The sequence below is a fragment of the Poecilia latipinna genome, unplaced genomic scaffold, assembly GCF_001443285.1.
Source record: "Poecilia latipinna isolate Pla-1442-1.1 unplaced genomic scaffold, P_latipinna-1.0 Scaffold824, whole genome shotgun sequence".
NCBI lineage: Eukaryota > Metazoa > Chordata > Actinopteri > Cyprinodontiformes > Poeciliidae > Poecilia > Poecilia latipinna.
The window spans coordinates 46,435-68,545 of NW_015113440.1; the positions used below are offsets into that span (position 1 = coordinate 46,435).

The window sequence follows — 22,111 nt, forward strand, 5'->3', positions numbered from 1 at the left end:
TGAAAGAGTCCGGATGAACCAATGTAAACAGAATAACTACATTCAGACACACGTTTCAGTCTCCGTTAAATTTCCGAATTCTAAACACATTTAATGGAGTCACATCGTAACGTGTGATTTAATATATACCATTTGGGAAAGTTTTATCGTTGCCTTGACTCAAGATCCTGTTCCTTTGTACTGTAGGTGGAGAATTCCCTAAAACGTTTATTAATTAAAAGTTATTCGATTCGAAAAGTGAAATTCATAGCGATTCATTACACGGTGATATATTCCCTGCGTTTCTGTGCAGTTACAGGATTATAACTCATTTTCGAAATTCTGCTACTCAGAAAGGAAATTTGCATCAAACTAATGAAAAAGACTTTTAAAGTTTTAATTAATAAATGCGGGTTTCCTGAAAAGCACATTAATCTAATGTATTTGGTCAGGATGTGCCTTTGCAGAGGTGGTACAGAAGCCCAGATTGGTTTAATAGCACCTCATCTTCATCCACTTTGGCTCGTGTCTCATCTTCTCTTTGACAATACTCCATAAATCCTCTGAGGGTATTTAGATAGCTGAATCTGCTGTTCTATAAAGCATAACCACATGGTTATTGAATCACCTTCCAGTGCCTTTGGTGTTGTCAGGTGTCCAACAGTATGGACAACAGTCCTGATGTCCATACTTATTGAATTCTCCAATCTCCAAAAAATGTCCTTCAAGACTGGTTTTCCCTAACTGAACGTTTTTCTACCACACTTCCTCCTCCCACTTAACAATTGTTTGCAATTACAATTGCTTCTCATTGTTAACGAATATGAAGTCAGAGATCTTTCCCATAAATTTCTTTGCTCACATTTTTCAATACCAAAATGAGAAGTGAAAAGCTCTTGAAAAATACTCCCTTTGTGTATATTGACTTATTAAATAGCTAAATATAAATAAACTGTAATCATACTGACTTGCACCAAATAGTAATCGCATTGCAGCACTAATTCAAAACCATACAAAAATTAAGCAAACCGAGACAAAAATCTTCTGCAAATTATTTATAACTGCAAAATGTGTAACAAACTGTTTTCATAAATACAGGCATTTGACGAAGAATGATCTAAAAAAGTTCACTTTCTATCACACAAACAAATAGTTTTTTATTAAAAAAAATAGACAAACTGAAGGGAGTCCAACACCAATGGTATTTTTATAAATTTGCATATATCAAAATATTAACCAAAATTAAATTTCTCTTTTAAAATAAAATGATAACTTATAGAAAGAACAGTTCCAAACTTTTCTTCAAATAAGCTGCTATACATGGACAAACTTGCATTGTTTAACAATTGCGCACCACACCACATTGTGTAAAGAAGTCAGAAAAATAAAATAAGCGCTAAAAGTTGGGTTGAGTCGAGAGAGCAGCAAACCCATTTTGTTCCTTGTATAAATTAGTGTCTTTTAAACCTGAGTCAGAAAATCAATGTAATATTTTAGTTAATTATTCTGAAAAAGTAGATAATTTGCAAGTAGTTTAAATCTACAGAAAAAACTAGTGACTGAAAAGAAAGCTGACACAAAAGAGGCTCCTTAAATCGTTTTCTCTGCATTCAGTCGAGCTTTGCTCGTTGATAGCTGTGGGGGGTCTTATTGTTAGGAAAGGCAAAAAGGAGCCACTGCCGAATAAAAACGCCAATTATTGACTGCAATCTTCTGTTCTCAGACTCTCAGCCGTCTCTTCCTTTCACTCACACCACCAAAACTGTACAAAGACATGAACAACAATATAATAAATTCAGACATCACTCGTGCTTATCACAATGCCTCAAATGAGTGCAGATTGTGCTACAGTGTGAGCAAACCCAGACAGAGCACAACTCGCTCTCGCAGCTCAGGTTTCTTTTGTAAACTAGGTTTCTTTCTCAGACTTAATCTGGTGGAGCAAAATCATAATTTAGCAAAGAAAGGAGAAGCTAAACGATGGAAATGTAAGGCTGATAAATGTTTTTTTGACCAACACTCTTTAGCTCCCTGATGGCACATTAGAAGTGCTAAGCATGTTTTTGGGAGGGAGAATGAGCAAAACATGACTATAATCCACAAAATCTTTCAAAAAAAGAAAAAAAAGACGAAGCACAGGATGACCCAGTGTGGTGGATATGTGTACTTTCTTTCTGTATTCACACCTGCACAGACATGGAGAAATAACTCATGTTATTACATAAGAACTGGATGTTTAAAGTTTTTCTGCTGGCGGACGGAGCAGTCCAGTAGTGCTGAGAAGGCTGTGTCACAGTGCAACCAGTGCTCTGTGCTGCTAGTGCTTTGAGCTCAATTCGCACGCATTTTCTGTTAGGAGTCTTTCAGCATGTTAATGCGTGCAAAGATTTTGAGTGCAGGTCCCAGCTTAATGTTCATAGTGCTCATCAGGTGGTCCTCCTTCAACAGGAGCAACGCCTGTCCGTCAATCTCCTGAGAGCGAAACTCGTCGGCGATCTCCTGACAACCTGTCCGGGCAGCAGAGAAACGCATTAAAAACACGATTCCAGGACGCAGGAGTTCATGAATCTCCCTGCTTTAGCACTACCAACCTGGCAGAGAACGGATGAACTCGTAAACCTCTTCCACGTTCCACTTGGCGGGGTCGTTGGGTAAAAAGCGCTCGTTGAGTAAGGCAGCGTCTCTCCCGGCGCAGGCCTCTGGCTCTGAGGTCCTGCTCGGTTGCCGGTGGACGGGGACTTGGGCCGAGGCTGGAGCAGGAGCGCGAGGTCCAGAGCTGGCCGCCGACAGGGGAGACGGCGGCCCTTCGTAGCTGGACATGTCTGAACATGGGCTGGACTCCTCCTGACTGGGTTGAGAGGCGTGTGGTGAGGAAATAGAGCCTCCCTGGGTCTGCTGTGGTCGTGGCGGCGACATTTTCTGAAAAGGAAAAAAATTCATCAAGTGATGTAGTTCACTGAGAAAACTAAACTAAGCAGGAGTCAAACCTACAGCACAACTGCTAAAAAAATTCTTGGATTGATAACTGCCTCAAAGATTTAGGTGTTCTTTGACTAGCTACATGAGGCATAAGTTCTGTCAAATAAACATTTTAGGCAAGTTCTAAACACTGTGCTTGATATTTCCACTGAATTTCAGCAGTAATACACAGAGGTTCTGGGTCCACTCAGTTCTTTATTCTCTATTTGTAAGATGTGAAGTGACCAGAAAATCCCAGACTGATCACCAACAAAGGTCACTTTAGATTAAAAAGCAGTTAATGACCCATTAAGACAGAGGCAGACAATCAGTTCATCCAAAGTTCATAAAATTAAAAGGTGCAAAAAGTAAAAGGGTATAAAGCACGTTGTGAAGTAGTTCTAAAGGTTTTATGAGGGAAAAATGCACTTATGAGTCTTTTTACCTGCTTCTTTGCTTCTATACTAGAGCGGCCATGAGGTCTTTTACGCCAGCGATTTGTTGTTTTGTTCTTCTCTGGCCGGAAAAGTCCAACCCGTTTTGTGCAGCCCACGTTGTACCTGTTCAAAAAGAGACTCCACTTAATAAATATGTCCTAATACAAAGCTGAATAGATTCATAGTTTGCATACACTGCATAAAAGAAAAAAAAAAAAAAAAAACATTTCTCTGCCTGACTAAACCTTCCTTTCTTGTTTCAGGTTAGTTAAGATCATCAAGTTTATATCAATTTGTCAAATATCAGAATTGTTTTAAACACTCATGCACATCTGAGCTTTACTACTAGGGTGAAACTGAAGACCCTTTTAAGTCATGTTTTTATTACATTGTGTACATAGATTCTTTATACCCAACAATGAACTGCATGGCTCTAACACAGAATGGTGGGTTGAAGTCATGGCAACAATATTATGCCCCTGAAAAGCCTCATAATGTAGTCCAGAACCAGAAACCACTGTGGTTACAGGTTTGCATGTTCTGGAGCGTCACAATTCACTTACTGATGCTTTGATTTATTTTTATTTTCAAACAACTAAGCAGATGTACCTTAAAATACATCTACAGCTGTGCCTTGATATAAGTTTTATCAGAACCTTGATGCCATGACAACACCATCAGGAGATTTCTCATTTTATTTAAAGAGACAGTTCACTTATTGTACCATCACCATCAAACTTCATGGAAATTTTAAAAAATCCATTTTTTTCTCAGATGTTATGTCAGACAGTGTTAATAAAAATGTTTTGCATATTTTATACTATGCATAAATATCTGTCAAAATATTTTTTAGAGTTTATACATCAATGAAGATTTAGCAAATATTTAGCTAACTTACCTCTTTGCACAAACCACAGAGCAGAACCTTTTTGAACCCTTGAAAGTGTATGCAAAGTCCACCCAGCCACAGTATTCGCAGGTCAGCTTGGGTTCTTCTTTTTCTGTACGGAAATATGCAGCATAAGTAAAACTACCAGTTGTCAATTAACAGATTTACACTTTAAAAATTGATGCCTGGATTCTAACATCAAAATAATATTGAAAAGTATAGTTTTTGAGTTCAACTACCTAATATTTGAATTCCTTTTGAGTTTACAACAAACTGTTTACAAAAAAAAACAAAAAACTGAGTAACGAGCAAACATGAAATCGGATGCAACATCCTCCGTTGAGAGGACGTCGTATTATTCGGCATGTTGCTTCAGATTGGCTGGGAGCCACATGCAGGGTAATTGGGTTGGTGAGGAGATGCATATGCATGAAATTAGGCAGGTAGAAGAGCCTTCGTTCTATTTATGACACGGCAGCAAGCAGCAGGTGAACCGAACTGTCACCATTGTGAGCCTGATTTCACAAATTTCACGCCTTTCTTGAAGATGTACGCAGGAAACGTGGGAACAGAGAGTGGGATAATCCACTGCTGTAACAGGATGAACCAACACAAATAAAAGTAGACAAACTGTTCAGCTTTAATCTGTTTGGTCTCACCTGGCTGGTTCATGTCCTCGGGCTCCGAGTCAGTGTTCGCTGCATTGCTGACGGGAGTTCTGTCGGGGTCTGAGGACAGCTGATGATCCAGTTTCTTTGGGCTGTCGATGAGAATTGGCAGACGCTCCACCTGGAGTCAGAATTAAAACCTTTACAAAACGGAGCAACATGAAGAAGTGCATTTTTCAGGAATGAAACACAGAAACAGAGATCAGTAAAACCTGGTGACTGCTGAGTATTTGACAATGGCACCACTATGCTTAGTCGACCACAAAACTCATCTGACCTTACACTTCAAGCAGAAACTATGGAGTACTGTCAAGAGAAAACTGAGACACACTTGACTTCTTCACAGATTGCCTCTATGCCACACTGTATTATGAAGTTACCATTGCAAAATGAGTCATGATTAATCAAATTCAATTCAAAAATACTTTATTTATCCAAAAGGAAAAGGAAATATTATCATAAAGAGTTAGTTTGGAAGTTGATGCTGCAGGCAGGAAAGGGCTCCAGAACTAAGATAGAACTAGATGCAGCCACCATGTGCAATTCAGTATATGCGATCAATAAAGTACTGGCTGATGGTGTATATTATGTATTGCAGATTGTTTGCAATTGGCTGATATATCTGGATTAAAACCACTTTTTCATATCAGTTTGATTCATAACCTAAAATGAACATACATAAATGCATGAAAAATAACACTAGAAAGCATATGTTCTAACTTCAGTTTTTTAATCAAAGTACTAAAATAAAATAACTTTTCAATTATATTCCAACTTATTAAAATTCACCTGTTGTCTTATCAACAAAGTTAAAGCAGATCATGCAGTGACTTTCATCTTGATGCTCAAAGCAGCATGCACAGTTTATTTCTATCAATGTACAAGCTGAGAGTTTCAATATTTTAACATTTTTGTTTTAATAAGTTAATCCAGAAAAAAAAACAGCATTTTAGCACAAATGGGTCAAAAATTATATTGACAGAGGCATTTACACTCACTGTCCAGAAGGAGGCAGACAATGTAAAGACTTTGAATCATTGTCCAATAGAATTTACACTTTTTAAATTAGTTTAAAAAAAATGTTCACTATGCAATAATGTTACACATGCAGAGATATTTGACAATTCTAAAGACAAAGCATAAACTTTAAAGTACATGTGACAGATTAGGGGCGATTTAAAAAAAAATCTTAGTAGGAAGTAAACAGTGCAGGCAGTTAAGCTTGTACACCTCCATCCATCTGTATGCTGCCACCAACACAGGCCCTCATCTCCCTTTAATTAAAGACTGATTCAAGCCGCCACTGTGAGCTGTCACTACAAGCACCAACAGAGGGTTTGTGTTCGCCTGCTGACAGCTCCCTGCAGGCATGTACACTGGAGAACGTGCCGGCTCTTGGTTGTTTACCGTGTTTCTCTGCCAGTAAATCTGAGGTCGGGGGCACTTACACACACAGGGAACGGCTCAGCTCCCTCCTGGATGACGAAGCCTTCGATGACATGCGTGAGAACCTGGGGCTTGACTATGGCCTGCGGCGGTTTGTTCTCTCCATTTTGCGGCGCGCTGCCCGTCACAGTAGGCGCCTCGCTCTCATTTCCAGAGGTCATGGCCGGAGGTGGGGTCCCAGGTGTTGTAACTGGCCTCTTGGCTGAGCCCCCTCCTGACCGGGAAAAGGACACATTTCATGTTTTAGGTGAAACAGCAGAGAAATGTTTGTGTTTTAAATTGGATTAGAGACTTGGGGATTAAAAAAAAATGTCAGAATTGTTTCAGAAATGTTAAAAAGCACAAGAGCACATATAAGTGGGTTTGGCATGATACCACTGAAACACATTTGATATGTCATCTAGGAATGAAAGTTGTTATATAGCTTATATATCAATTATATCTCAGCATTAAATCAATTATTGAGCATAAGTACTAAATATATTCCCTAGAAGACTTGCATTGTAATATTTCTTAAAAGTTTAAGTTTTCTCCTTTAATAAAGATCACGGATGTTTATAAGTTTCCATTAAGCAATTTAATACAATTCCGGATATGATCGAAATAAGTGCTCTTGCTTACGGAGGTAAAACCTTCAGATTTTTTTAAAACCGCAGGATAATCTGATATTAATGTAAATGACGTCATCTTGTTGTTACCGACTTTACAAACAAGCATCGGCATTGCATTGTGTATTAGCATGATCGTCAGATCCACCTGCTTGCTCATTAAAACATCGCTTCCGGCGGTCAAAAGTGAACTTTTACCATGTTTAACAATTCAATGAACAATAAGCACGCAGCTATCTCCATCCAACCATTTGAGTCGTGCTGATAAAAGCTGTGTTTATCGGATAAAAAAGCCACACAAGCGAAAGTAAACATCAAGATCCCGTCACCCTACAGTCACCCGCGCTGAATGAGAGCTTTCTTACCGCGCAACTTCCGCGCTGTTCAGACGGAAAACATGTGCCGTGTTGTGTGTTTTGTTGTTCTAATGATCCGAGTCAGAGCAACACACGGGGCAGCTGCACAGACCGAGAGCGACTTAAAGCTGCAGCGGCGCTTCTTCACACCCCGCTAATGAAAAGTCTGAAAGCAGGACCCGCCTCCGCCGTTTCCCTCCTCCAGCTCAAGCTGCAGAGATCAACACTTTTCCACCGGGAAGCACCGAGCAAACAGCCTTCACTTCCAGACTAAACAACTGAAAATATTTTTTTCGACTCCGAGTCTCCGGTGAGCAGGGCCGTAAATAGGGCTTTAAAGTTTATGAGCCCCCTGCTCCAAACTCCCCACCCCACTAAATAACACCATTGTCTTCACTCCTTGAGAAGGAGTGAAGGATACATTTCCCTGATGAAAAAATGTCACTGCTTGAGTGCTGAATCACTGACAAAGCCAAGTAATTTTAAATATATTTAATAATGAACTCTAACTATGCTTTAGATCAAGCTTCAGTAACTTAACTCATTAAAAATTAATAAAATAAAACGTCATACTGACAACTGAAAATATTTGGAAGCACATTTAAGATCTTTATTTCAGTGGATTTTCAGTATGATGTTAATTCAAGCTGCAATCACAAAGAACACCAATCTTTTTCAAATAGATTCAAAATTCAATTAAAAGAAACTGTTTAACCCAAAGGGAAATTAAATGAGACTAGCAACTCTTATCCAAGTGTCTTCATGGATTTGTTGTGGATGGTGATGCTGTGGGCAGGAAAGCTATGTAGTAGCAGTCAGACTGACAATGAAATTGAACAAGCCTCTGACTGAAGATCATTGCTGTAGGACAGTCTCATGACATGCCAACAACTCAATTTCTGGGTGGCAGAGACGCTGTTCCACAGTAACCTGTCCTGGATGACTCCACCAGTTTTTGAGAAACACTATGGAAACAATGTATGGTTGGAAAGCCGGGCAGAGAAAGATGATGAAGGAGGGAATATGATCCTTGCTCATTATATTCAATACAAGAGATGATTTCAACTTCCTCTTCTTCGCTCTGTTCTTTGGTGCAGCTCTGGATTCAGAAAGCCTCTTTTTCAACTTTTTTGGGATTTGGGGTCAAAGTTCAGGTATTATTTGAGCTTTTGAGATGCTAATTAACTGCTCCCAGTTTTAAAAGCAATTCTTTCTTGCCACAGTTATGCATCATAACAATTATCCGAAAGTAAAAAGATAAGAGCAAAATTCCTCTCAGCTCAACTTTCCAAACATGCATCCTCTCAACCTGAATAAAATTATGACCAAAAGTCAACAACAAAAAAAAATAAACTAGAACAAACAAAGCCACTCCAACATTCTGCCACAATAAACAGCAATTTTACAAAGAACATATTCTATCAAGTATGACAAGCTGGATTGTCAATAATACTGCAATACTGCTTCTAGCACTGGTTTCACCATCTTTGCATCATCTTTGTCAAGTATGAACATCTAGCTGGAATGAGGCTCCCTCCAACTGGGTGAATAACTTTGCATGCAAAGTGTGCATTCATGACATCTGAAAAAACAACAACAAATATTGCACTCCAAACAATATTTCATAATATGTTTAACTGGATGATATATTGTGCAACTCTTCATTAGTCAAAAACAGTTCTGTGCTATGCTTTCCATTTTTAGCATGGCTTGGCATTTGTACACACACAAGGGTGCTAGCGAAGAAGCCAAGGAGAAAAATGACAGAAAGTCGTCTTAAAAGGTTGTACAATCATAAAAGTTGATTTCCAAAATTAGAAGAAGCATTTTGGGATCTGTGAATGGAAGTAAAAGCGAGGTTAATGTCGGATTCTACAGTAGAACGCCCTGGGCTGTTGAACAGCATCTTAATAAAAGTACTCTACTGAAATTAGCTTGATCATGAGAATGTGTAAATACCTTCTCACACCATTGCATAAGGATGTCAGTTCTGTCTCTGGGAAAAAAAAGAAGCTGATTGTAATGGTAAAACCAGGCTGGTTTGTAGATAGACAGGTGACTTTAAAAGCTCTCCATTCTCTTAGCCTTTTTCTTTCTTCATGGATTTTACGTCAGGCTTCACTTTGCAATGAGTTCCATGTTGGCCCAGTTGTTAATACAGTGTCAGAGAAATGCTAAGCTATTTGACTACAGCATCATCATCTTTGCATAACCTTAATAAACTAGTGAACACTTTGTATCTGAATAATCCATCTAAAAAAATGACGTAGTGCACATTTAGCACAAAATGAAGCAACTCCAACACTGCAGCAATTCTTTTTTTAGCTGATGAAGTTGAATATCTGGGGGTTTCTGCATAAAAGCATATAAAAGTGTTTAACTGAATTATACATGCAGCTCTTTGGATTTCACACACATTATTCAAAGACATGAAATCCACTCTTGCGAAATGGGAAGAAAAAAAAAAAACATGACTCAAGCAATCAACTGCCCCTATGGTATATTGCTGAACCAAACCCAAACTTAAATGTCAGAGAGGCAAATGTGGATTTTCCTCTCCGACATTCATAAAAAATGTTGTCTCGGAATGATATAAATAATCTGCTATTTGAGATCTGGGCTCATATTTGGAGAAAAGAAGTTTTTTTGAAATCTTGATGTAAATCATTCATAATATATAACAATATATATATAAAAGTAAATTAGTATGCAAGCAAAACTTATAAGCACCAGTAGCACACCCTCATTCCAATTTTAACCTAAAAGCATACATGCACAAAAACAAAAAGAGAATGATTTCTGATTAAAAACCTTTTAAAAGACAAGTAGCCGCTTACTGGGGAAAGGTTTTAGCCATCATAGTGAATTCTGCTGAGCTTTTACCTTGTGCCGGGACAGGTGGGGTCGCAGCGTTAACGTTGGGCTGTTCTCCAGGCTTGAAGGGATGTGATGGAGAAGACGCAGGTCGTTGCTGCTGCTGCTGCTGTTGTTGCTGTTGTTGTTGTTGAGTGGATGGGGTTTGACTTGTCTCCCTCACTACTAATGAGGTTGGCTTATCTTTACTCTCCTGTACAGGTCGTGAGGTCTAAAAGAGGCAGAAAGAACAATAAAAAGGAGTGCAAATGTGAGAACAGAAACTAAAAGATTCAGGGATAATCTCAGAGAGCGAAAATCCACAAGGAGAATATTACAACAAGAATCTGATGACCCAGAAGATTTCAGTGACTTCTACCTCCAAAACATCTGTCTTGAATGAGAAATGCAGAATCTGTGAGATGTAGCAACAACAGCTTTTGTTTCTCTTGTTAGAACTTTTCAGCCAACACATTTTAGAAAAAAATAAAATCTTTCCAGATGAAAAGTATCACTGTAAAACTCAATGCAAAAATAAAGTATATTTTCTTTTAGTCTCAAGGTTTAGAACCAGAATATAATGAAGATGATCTGGCCTATTCTAGGTTTAAAATTGTTTTAATCCAACAACAGATTCCATGTTATTTGGATATTTCCTTATAATCCTTCCCAGATTGATGGGCAGCAATGATTGCTTCTTCAAGTTCATTGATGATGTCTTTCCTCCGTGTCACTGAGTTGCTACACATCTCTGTTCCAGATTAAGATCCGATTAATTTAATTATATTCAGATAATTTCAAACCTTTGAACTGGTAGAGGGTGTAATTTGAGTTTTGTCAAAATTGTACAAAAAAATAAAATAGTACATAAATTAATCTCTCATTCTTTCACATGCGGCAGAAAAGGAATATAGTGAGTAATTAGTAGTAGATCCGCAAATTACATACCGCTGGCTGTATTTGCAGGTTGATGGCAGTGAGTTGGACTGGCTGGGCTTTGGTTTGGTTGAGTGGGGAGTGAAGAGCGTGGGAGCTGAGGGTGGAGTGGAAGATGGTGGCCTGTTGGCTGGGAGCGGAGGGCTGGTGAGGCGCAGGTTTGGGTAGAACAGGCACGGGGTGCTGTGACGGCTGAATGGAGGCAGTCTGCAGCAGCTGGCCCGTCGTCCTTTGGGAACCTTGGCTCTGTTGGACCACAAACTGCTGCTGCTGTTTGTGCTGCTGAACCAGCGAATGAGGTTGGATCTGGGTGTACGCTGGAAAAAGAACAGCAGCTCCTTAAGGCACCTCTGTTATGTCCCAAACATTAAGCACTTAAGCTTGTAGCAATTTAAAGGAAAACGGCTTCACTAACTTATTACAATTTCTTCCATAGATCCTTTTCTTTCAAATTTATATAAAGAATAGTTGGTTTTACTTATAAAAATGGGTTTAAAGCTTGTAAACAAAGACACCTTACCCTTTCTCCCTTTATCTACAGGGCATTATCCACTACCTTTGATGAGTTGCAAAGTAATTACAGTTGAGAAAATGTGAGGAGGAAGCGGAAAGTGAATTGCAGCACTTTGCCTCGGGCTCAGACAGTGAAAAATATAGAGGTTTGTACAAACGATCTCATTTCGTAGTGCTGCCTTCACCTGTGTGCCCCTCTGTTGACAAGATGTAATAATAGGAGCATGTTGAAAGGTCCACCGACAAATCCAATGTTGGGTTTTGACCTGACCATTACCCACAAATTGTCTCAAAACGGCCTGTCAGCACCTGTCTGTGCATTGTAGGTGAAGAGACATCCTGAGATCATAACTTGCCCTGAAGCCAGAGACGCAGCACATCAATCTTGTATTGTGGCAACATGTGAAAATGGGATGGTGTTCTGCGGAAGTAGCCTCGGGCTGCTCTAATATTAGAAAGACCTCAGGAAGAAACCCGCTGAGCCGACTGTCCGTGACACTTTTATAGAGTCTGTAGGCCCCAACTTCTCTCCCTCCACTTTGATCTCCAGCAAATCCCCCAGGAAACATTAAACCTAATAACCATGGTGCTACTACTAAACCCAATCAAGGAATGACTTACTACTCCAAAGTGCTGCTTGGTCGCTCCTGCTGTACAACCTGTGTGAACATGGAGGTGTGCCGCATTATGTTGATAAACCTTCACAATAAATCTGAGTGGAAAATTGCCAAGTTAATCAGCGATTGTCCCAGATCCCCCTCGTGCCACCCTCCTCTCCCTGTTCTTTTCACGATGCTTTGTGTGGAATCGGCTCCATCTGGTTTCAAAGTTCCCCTGTGAGGCATTAACCGCAGTCTGTATCCTGCTGTGGAAAATATAGATGTTTTTTTTTCTTGTCCTATCCAACAGAGTTGGCATGTCTATAGGGGTTTTAATACGATACAATGGGCTGGAAAATGTTTTCTTTCTCACATGGTGAGACGGGGGAACCCGCTGACAGAAGATGGAGGTAGCTGTGGCAAACATGGAGAACCTTAAGTGAATATTTAGAATGAATTAGAGGAATATGACTGAGCTTAGCATGGATGGATACAAACAACTGCGCTGCAAATAAATAGATGGAAACTTAAAATTGAAAGCAATGTAGGGCATAATGAACATCCACCAGCCCATAGAATACCAACAATAACAAAGGCATTTCTGTCTATTGGGAAAAAAAAATATTGTTATCATTACAAATAATTTAGACAGTAATGTGATTTAACATATGTCTGTAAAAAAGTGTATATCATCGTAAAGGGATCCAAGATTAGTTATAAAAATAGGCCTTATTTGGGAATTTTTTTTATTTTAGATGTAAAAATACAGTGATAATGATGTAGGTTATTTAGTTTTTATAAATTTTAATAAAATATTTTATAAATTTTAATGCTGCTTCTATGCAGCAAACTAAAAACAAAGTGGTGAAAAGTTGTTGAGCTAACAAGACAGAATATACAGAACGTTACATATTCAACATTTAGAGACAATACAACAAAAACATTCATTCTACTTCATTAATGTTTTATTTTTTAATGCAAAGAAGTGCATAACTGTGTAGTGAAATGAACTGCCTTTTATTTTCTTCTTTTTTTTTATTTTTTACAAATGAAAATCTGAAAAATGTGGTGTTCATATGTAGGCGTCCCCTGAGAGTGATTGCGCAAAACCCAACCTCTCTGTCATTACGGCTCAAAATCTTTTGGGTTATGTCTCTACCAGCTTTGCACATTTAGAGAGTAAAGTCTGTTTTTTTTTCTTCTTTGCCAAAAAACCTCAAGGATATAAGATTGATTAGATTTGTTTGACAGTGTCTAATCTCTAAATTTAAAGTTTTACCACGGATTTTCATTTGTAAATAGGTCTGGACTTTGACTGGATCATTTTAACACACATTTGCTTTGATCTAAATCATCCCAAAGTAATGCTTTCTGCACCAGTTTAAAGTCTTTTGCAGCTGCTAACAGGTTTTCCATCAGGGTTGTCCTACATTTAACACTATCCATCTTCCAATCAGTGCTAACCAACTTCGTCTTTTGTATGTGAGCTAAATAGTTGAATTTGGCCCAGTTCAGCCAAAGGAAATATGACTTCTTATGTCTCCCTTCTTCCAACTCTCACACTTAGGCCAAAGCTATGAAGTGCAAGATAATCATTTTCCAAGAGGCTTAGCTTTTTTACTGATTCACACTGTCCTTGCCAACCCGTCAGTTTAGGTGGAAGACAACTTATTGGTAAGTTTGTAGTTGTGCCAAACTTCACTTCAGTGTTTGATGATGTATTAAACATGTGAGATGTTCAAAGCATGATATAGGATCATATAGGGTCCAACAGGGCTGCAAAAAGACTATTAGTCAGATCCATCTGCGTCTGCTCCATCATTTTGGACTCTATGCCTGCCAACGGTCCATTTGCTTTGTGGGTCGTTTCCTTAATGTGGTTCACACACGACAAAACAATACCCTGCCACTGGACATTGATTATTTTTTCTCAAAACAAAGAGCGCCTGCAAGAACTGTTCTGGAATCAAACAGACGCTCGCTTCGTCACGAGATTCCCAGACACTGTATGAGTAAAGTAGGAGGATTTCTGAATCGGTACCTGCCAGATTCAATCTGCTCTCTCAATATATTCTGACAACTCTGTCAAACCTTTAATGAGAAGTCTCAGAAGAGAAGCAAAAACTGATGTAAAAACCATCTCTCCTCGAATATTTTGGATTAATGTCTGCAATGATGCCGCTCCCTTCTAACGCCCACACACATGCAAATCATGCAATCCGTTTTATGCAGCAGTGAGTCCAACTCCCCCAAAAGGAATATTTTAATAGCTGTACAACTGTGAATAACAGTTGTACGGCTGTTGTGCAATGTCCGGAAACTGAGAACAGTATACATTCCATTCAGTATCTGCAGCTCTGGAAAATCCCGGAGTTTCCACATTCTCATTGGCTGCCACATCAGCTTACTGTCATCAAACACACTGCAACCTACAACTACAACACAGCAACAGCAGGCAATGCAATATGATGGCTTAGTGTAGAGGACTCTGAAATCATGTTAGAGTTGGGGAAAAAAAACCCCCCGCAGAAAACAGAAAAAGAAGATGCATAACAAGAAACTGAGTCACTCTAAAAAGGCTACTGGTGTGCAATTCCTAAAGATGTGATGATGGAGTATTTTCCAGTGTTTTTACCTTGTCCAGTACAATCCATGTGTAATCTAATTATTTTTGGTTGAAGCATTTGGTTGAAGCATTCACTTTTTTTTTTTACAGATGTTATGATGCATAACAGTGGAAACGTTTTTTATTTACAACGTGGAGCAACAGATTAGCATCTGAAAAGCTTAAACAATGCCTGAACTATGACAAATCCCATAGGAGTTGAAAATGATGTTTCATGGAAGCAGAGTAAGACCAAAGAGCAGAGAGAGAAGGGAGAAGTTCAAACCATCTCCTCCATTGATCATAACGGTTCAATGGAGAAACTCCAATGTCATTCTACCCGGTTTTCTAAAGGCTCTCCCAAACTTCATTGGAAGGCTGTACCTTTCTGCAAACGTGGACAACCACTTTGTATTTTCAATCCATGATTTTTTTTTTTTAGCAATTTGACAATCTTTGTTAGTATTTTGTGACGAATCGTACAAATGTACGCATTTCTTCACCGTGTTTGACAAATGCTCCTAAAAAGTATTCATGTTTTGCCTGTGGATACAAAAACTACATAGTTGAAGCGAAATGTTAACATTGCTGTCCGAGTGCACTTCTGCATAAAATACGTCCAAAAACGTCTGACCAATCATACAACACATCGTACAACACAGTACTCTGTGGAAAAGAGTTCGACCAGAGCTTGGTGTCGAGAAGGAACAGTGGATGATGGAATATTTTTTTTGTTATACAACTACGTCAATGGGAGCCAATTTCAATGCTTTGGATAAAGTGTGGGAGAGCCTCAATATGATCTGTTGTTTTGTCAACCATCCAGGCCACTCAGCCCTTCTGGTTCAAGTCTACTTTGCATCCCCAGAACCAGAACTAAACTCAGAGAAGCAGCATTCAGTTTCTATACACCACAAATCTGGAACAAACTTCCATAAAACGGCTGAAATCGAGGCTAAAACCCCACCTGTTTAGAGCTGCCGTTGATCAATAACCCCTGGAACATCATGAACTCATCTGTTTTTCATCATTTTCCCTCATTTGTTTTGTGTTATTTTCCTTCTAATCATCCAAAACACGTTGAATTGCCTTGTTGCTGAAAATGTGCTATACGAATAAAAGTGCCTTGCCGCTGCTCCTGTTCACCGTATTAACTCCCCAGCATCTCATGTGCACACCTGTCCCTTGTGGCCTGCTGCCATGGCAACCCAAGTTCATTTCTTTTACCAGACAGCACGCAGCCAGATTTCCAGCTTCCATCCTCCCTTTCATTTTGCGTGAATCCATTACTGAAACAAAGCAACGCACAGTTGTGCACTGACACGCTCGGATAATCCGACTCCCACTCTCGTCAGAATCCAAAAAAAGAAAACATGCGCACACGTTTGAGCGTTTGAGGCAGACGGCAACAATACTGTGCATTAATGCAGCATTTAGTCTGCATTACAGTTCAACTCATACATAAGATTTGGTCACTTGTGCACAAATGACACAATTAACTTTATTATCTAAATAAAACCCTCTTAGATGAGAAAATGAATCTGAAAAGCATGACTTCATTTGATGTAATTAGCATCGTAAGAAAAAAATATATCACTGCTAATAAACGTTTGGTTGCTTTTATGTGTTCCAGCCAGACTTTTCTTAACAAACCAAAACAACATCTATAACATGCCTTGTTTGCTCTTTTAGCGAGTGAATGGATTTCTGGTGCGAGCCCAGACATGTCACAATCTAAGAAAACAGTGGAAACAAAAAAAGTCTTGATACTTTCTTACACAATCTTAATGCAATCGCAACATTGCATTTCTCGTGTGAATCCGACAGCTGCTTGGAATCTCAGGTTTATTTTAGGCTTGAAACGAGCAGCAATTACAAAAGGTGGCAGGAAGCAGCTGCTAGGCAATTTAACATTTTAATGTATATGTCTGCAAATAAAAAGAAGAAATTCCAGTGACAAATTCAGTGCTTTTAAAGATAAATGGCAAATAATGTCCCATAATAAAAGAAAGGTAAAATAAAGTTCTGATAGTCTTTGATATTAGGTTTTAAAGAGAACCTCCACTTACCTGGTGCAATAAGAGGCTGAGCACTCACAGCTGTGATGCTGCGGCTCATATTTATAGCTCGAACTTCCGCTTGACCATCTCCTTTCTTTGCTCCATCTGGTGGGCTGTCAGACGAACTGGACTTCACACCCGAGGAGGTCTGGGTCCCTTGGCTGGGATTCTTGATGAGTGAAGCAGGCTGGATGGGTACCGGACTCTGCTTCAAGCTCAGCGGAAGGGTCTGAGTCTGAGAGGAGGACGTGGTCGCCCCCTGCTGGCCACGAATAGCCAAGTTCTGAACCTGGTTCTTAAGACAAAGACATAAACTACAAATTATGTCTGGAGGATGGCATAGAAAACAGATATTCAGTCACTTTTTAAAGCAGTTTAAACAATATGATTTTATATTCCAAACCATTATTCTGTTAAACGTGGAAAAGTGTTAACTTCCTTTAATAAATAGATTAACAAATATGATGTCAACTGACTGGAATGTTATTTATTATAATCCAGTAAAGTCAGTCTACCTGTGAGGAGGCTTGTGTGGCGCTCTCAGACTGAACAGCCGTTACGGTAGCAGCTGGGGTGAAGATGAGCTGTGGGGACAGGGGAACGGCCCGACTCAGACTCCTGGCCACCTGCACCAGGTTACTCTGCTGAGCCTGCAAAGAGCCACACATTAAAAATTTAAATCAGAACTGAACATTAAAAAAAATAATAATAAAATTGTGAGAGTGAATTAAATCATAAACTGCAAAATGGAGACAAAACCGCAAAAAAAATGTTCTGTTCTATTCTGGCTTTGTTATCCCTTTATTCTCAACGGTAAGAAACAACTAAAATTTGTAATCACTTGAGCATATATTAAGTGAATCTATACATAGTCACATGTAAAGTAAATTATTTGATAGGAACATTAATTAACATTTCTGCAAATGAAACAGAATTAGCCAAAAGGCTATTTTTCATCTGCTGTCCCTGGATAATTCTCAATTTGTCTTGCTAAAAACAAACAAAGGCCATACAAACAAGGTTGAAATGACTTGACTACACACATTTTTGTCAACAAATATAAACAATAAATACAAAAAAAACGCAATTATCCCAAAAAGTATAAGTAATTAAAACTAATTAATTCATCTAGATAACAAAACACAGTTGGTTGCATGGTGGGGTTAGGATTAGGTACTTAATGTTCAAAATATTGGCAGATCTGATGCGATATGAACCATTTCTTTCACTGTTTTTTTTTATTAGAATATAAGTGGTATGAGCGCTGATTGTTTGATGGACAGAGTTCCACTCCTGCACAGCTGAAACCGAAAAGGCAGTATGACTAAAAGTCCATTTCCGGAGAGGAACAACACAATCTTCCCAGGTTGCTCTCGTTAATCAACATGCAATTGTGCAGGGAGGTTTGTGTGGCACTCTCATTCTAAAATGCAATGTGGCAGCTTGTCAGAATAGCTTTGACACATTCTGTGTAATTCAATTGTCTTAATAACTTTCCTCCCCCTTTTCCTGGTTGCTACATTGTTTTCTGGAAGATTTTTCAAACTGGTTTTGGAGACAGTTGTAATGCTGTTATGTTTTTTATCTTGACACAGTTGTTATGATCCATAGCTACAGCCACTTAAAGTTAAGGTTAGAAAAAGTGAGGAGGCACAACTTTAAATCTATTGCTGGGCGTGGAAGATGCATGCTCCCACAATTACTTGGATAAATGACTACCTGGCAGACCGACCATAGTTTGTAAACACTAAAAAGATTGTGTGTATGTCTGACCAGGTAGTCAGCAGCAAAAAAGACAATAAAGAACTGTGCTCTCACCATTGCGTTTCACTCTGTACACATCAGACTTCCAGTACAAGAGATGAGTCATACTCTCTGAGTACAGAGAGCTGTTGGACCGCTTTGTGGCATGGTGCAAAAATAATCATCTCATTTGAATGAGACCATACGAAAGACAGATTTCAAGGGAAATGGAAAAATATCAAATACTATTTCCATCATGGGGGAAATAACTCCGTGTTCACCTGGACAACAGACTGGACTGGAAAAATCAAAAGTGAAGCTTTTTAAAAGAAGGGGTAGAGCAGACTGTACTTCTTGAGAAAGTCTAAGCTTATGAGATATTGAATAAGCCTGTTGAGGCAAGTTGTGTAACCTTCTTCATCTGTTTGATTAGCACCATAAGAGACCGTGACTTAAAGAAGTTTAAAAAGATGATAGAGAAGGATGGTTCTGCTCTAGACTAAAACGTCTAGAGATTATCGTGCAAAGACCAGACCTTCTTTGCCACCACAGAGTGCAAAGAAGGATTCATAAACTAAAGAGCCTAGCGGACAACCATGAGCATCCTCTTCAGGAGACTGTCACACCACATATATTCAGCCCGGCTTCTTCTGAGCTGTTGTGAGACAGACTGCTGCAGAAAAGCTCTACTGAACTTTTCTGTCTACAATGGCTCTGCTAAGACATCTGGACAGTCTGCGATGTAACATTTAATTTCCATTGGGGATTAAGAAAGTATTTTCACACAGATTCAAACATTTGATTTGTGGTTGTTTCTGTTAATAACATGACAGATACCTCTGACAATACCACACATGTGTACATTTGTGTTCCTAAGCTGTTCTTTTTAGGGACCACAGCTCCACAGACTGTACTACAGCCACATCTGGAGTGTTACCATTTTATAGGGATCCAAAAACTTAGTCTCAAAGGCAGTTTATGAGTGTGTTTTACTAATGAATGTTTGAAGCTTGTGTAAATGTGCCAGAAGCGCTGCTCCTCGTCTCTCTGCTCTCACCATCTGCTGCCGCAGGTACATCTGGGCCTGGCTGGGCGTGAGAGTGGATTGGCTGCCGAGCAGAACAGCTTGCTGGGAAATACTGGTGGGGGTGGAGCTTATGCTCTGGGCCCGACTGATCAACTGAGCCGCCGCCGGGGATGTGGTCAGGTTGATCTTTGGGAAGGAATTAACAGCATTATTATTTTATAGACCTTCATACCTCTGACGATATTAGCACAACAATTCTTTAATTCAGCACTTCAGATTTAAAGAGACGGCTTACATTCATTCAATTTCTTCAAAAGTAAAGCAGTTTGTTAACGTTGGACAGACATGAAAGCTCCAGGTTCCTGGCGTCACTTTATGTCCAAGATGATCTAACCAGACATTAATCTAAACTTTGAAAAGCTTTTAAGCAACAAGCTCAAAACTAAAAACTGCACTTACTGTAGCTTGAGTAGACCCTGTTTGCTGAGATGAAGTGCCATTCTGTGAGGAGCTTTGCCTGCCAGCTGCAATACTGGCCTGTCATAAAGCATAAAAGAGATGAGAGGACAAAGAGGTTCAGTTTCTGAAACAGGGTTTATGGCAGGTCTACAGCAGCATGAAGTGCAGGAATGGACAGCAGCTCCCTGCAAAAGTGTAATATTTTGTTATAGAACAACCAGTAAGATTCTTTATTATAATTAGACACAAACTAGAACATAATTGAGAAATGGAAGTAAAAAAAATATTTTAAAATTTTTTTTTTAATCTGAAAAGTGTGGCATGCATTTGTACGTACTCCTCCACCTCATATTATGATTGCATCAATGGTACAAACCTGAAAATACACAATAAAAGGTACCTGACTGACATATTACTGGTGATATATTTGCATTACACTTGAACAAGAACAGGACCAGTAATAAAAGGTTGCAGATTCAAGGTTTACTGCTGCTGGTCTTTTTTTTTTTGACCCACTAGTTAAAACAAGTTTACATTTAGACTTCGAATAAACATTTTAAAATTGGAAATTAAATTAAATCAAATTCACTTTGAAACAAAAACTACCAAAATAAAGTCTGGATTACTATTATGGATGCACCAAAATGACAATTTGGTCTAATACAGGTACTTAAGATTAATATTACTGGTATGGTCAATAACATGTCCCTTTTGACACTATACAAGAAAGAACCTCCCCTCAAGAAACGCATACTAACAGGAACAAAATTGAAATAAATGTTGTTAATATTGACCCGGCTTTGCTTATAGAATCCATTTACGTTACACAATTAATATTTTATGCATCCCTGTCTATAAGTCATTTAGACATCATTTACATGCATCTTCAACAAAAAAGAAAAAAATATTCCAATAAAGTATAATAAAGTTTGTATTTTGTTACTAAACAAATTATGAAAATGTGCATGCATATGCTGGTGAGGTTGGTTTGCTGACCTGCTGAACAGCTGCTAAGCTCTGCAGCTGGGCGGTGCTGAGGCTGTGCTGCTGCAGGGCTGCTGTTTGCAACATCAAATGCTGCTGCTGGGCAGCATACATCTGCTGCAGGTACTGTGCTGCTGTGTTTGGCTGTCTGTGTAGCGCCTGCTGAAAAACCTGCAAAACGAAGCCAGAGAATAAGAGAAATCTGAGAAATCTGGGTAGAGGCCTAACATTTCCCAGCCCAGCAAGACTCATTGAATAGCCATAGTCAACTTTTGGAAATGGAGAAAAAAAAAAGATCAAATTCAGTGGGTTTTTATCTTTGTCTGGAAGTAGAAGTTATTGATCTTTACTTTTCTTGCCTTCATCTGCATTAACAGTGTAAAAGGAGATGAGTCTTTTAAAAAAAGTTAAGTCAGGATGTCAAAGTAAACCTAATAGAAAAGAGAAGCACATCAAGTACAGTATCATAGTACAGTGATAAACATATACCACAAACGCCTCTCTATGGTGTTTATGATGACGTTCTGTGTGCTGCTGTCCTCTTTGGCTTGTATGATTTGCTTTGCATCATCACTTGTCATGCAATCGTCTCCCACCCTGTCATTTAATGGTCGAGATAACTCTAGGACTGCCTCCCAAAGTGGATCAAAGCAAGATAGGAGAGTATGATCTCACTTTCCGTGTCAATGCTTTCAAGTGATCGCTGAAGCATAAAGAGCAAATGTTGACCACAGATTGAAACTATGAGCTGAAAGGGGTTACAGTAAAGCTTCCATCGCACAAAATGTGGAAATTCAACAGAAACTGCCACTGCCAACATTTTAATGAGCCGTTTTTAAAAATATTTTTATATGAAAGTTTTTCTGGTCTTCCATGATTAGGAAAAACAAATTTGAAGACATCCCCAGTAATAAAAATAGTATGTGATTTTTTTTTTTTTTTTTTTTTTTTCTTAAGTTTTAAAAACAAAAAAAAAAAAAAAAAAAAAAAA

The 22,111-nt window shown here is 38.8% G+C and overlaps 1 protein-coding gene across 1 annotated transcript in view; it reads right to left on the minus strand.

Moving 5' to 3' along the window:
* Nucleotides 1–1,019: 1,019 nt before the first annotated feature.
* The window catches only part of phc2b (polyhomeotic homolog 2b (Drosophila)), a 28,663-nt gene continuing 7,571 nt past the window's right edge, over nucleotides 1,020–22,111 (minus strand). The window contains exons 3-15 of the mRNA XM_015047393.1: nucleotides 21,133–21,291; nucleotides 20,137–20,214; nucleotides 19,708–19,863; nucleotides 17,423–17,557; nucleotides 16,917–17,202; nucleotides 11,143–11,447; nucleotides 10,225–10,426; nucleotides 6,380–6,591; nucleotides 4,923–5,052; nucleotides 4,273–4,375; nucleotides 3,383–3,497; nucleotides 2,571–2,898; nucleotides 1,020–2,486 (exon numbers count right to left, since the gene is read on the minus strand). Of these exons, the coding sequence (XP_014902879.1) occupies nucleotides 2,332–2,486; nucleotides 2,571–2,898; nucleotides 3,383–3,497; nucleotides 4,273–4,375; nucleotides 4,923–5,052; nucleotides 6,380–6,591; nucleotides 10,225–10,426; nucleotides 11,143–11,447; nucleotides 16,917–17,202; nucleotides 17,423–17,557; nucleotides 19,708–19,863; nucleotides 20,137–20,214; nucleotides 21,133–21,291 (2,364 nt within the window). The 3' untranslated portion in view covers nucleotides 1,020–2,331. The remainder of the gene's footprint in view (nucleotides 2,487–2,570; nucleotides 2,899–3,382; nucleotides 3,498–4,272; nucleotides 4,376–4,922; nucleotides 5,053–6,379; nucleotides 6,592–10,224; nucleotides 10,427–11,142; nucleotides 11,448–16,916; nucleotides 17,203–17,422; nucleotides 17,558–19,707; nucleotides 19,864–20,136; nucleotides 20,215–21,132; nucleotides 21,292–22,111) is intronic.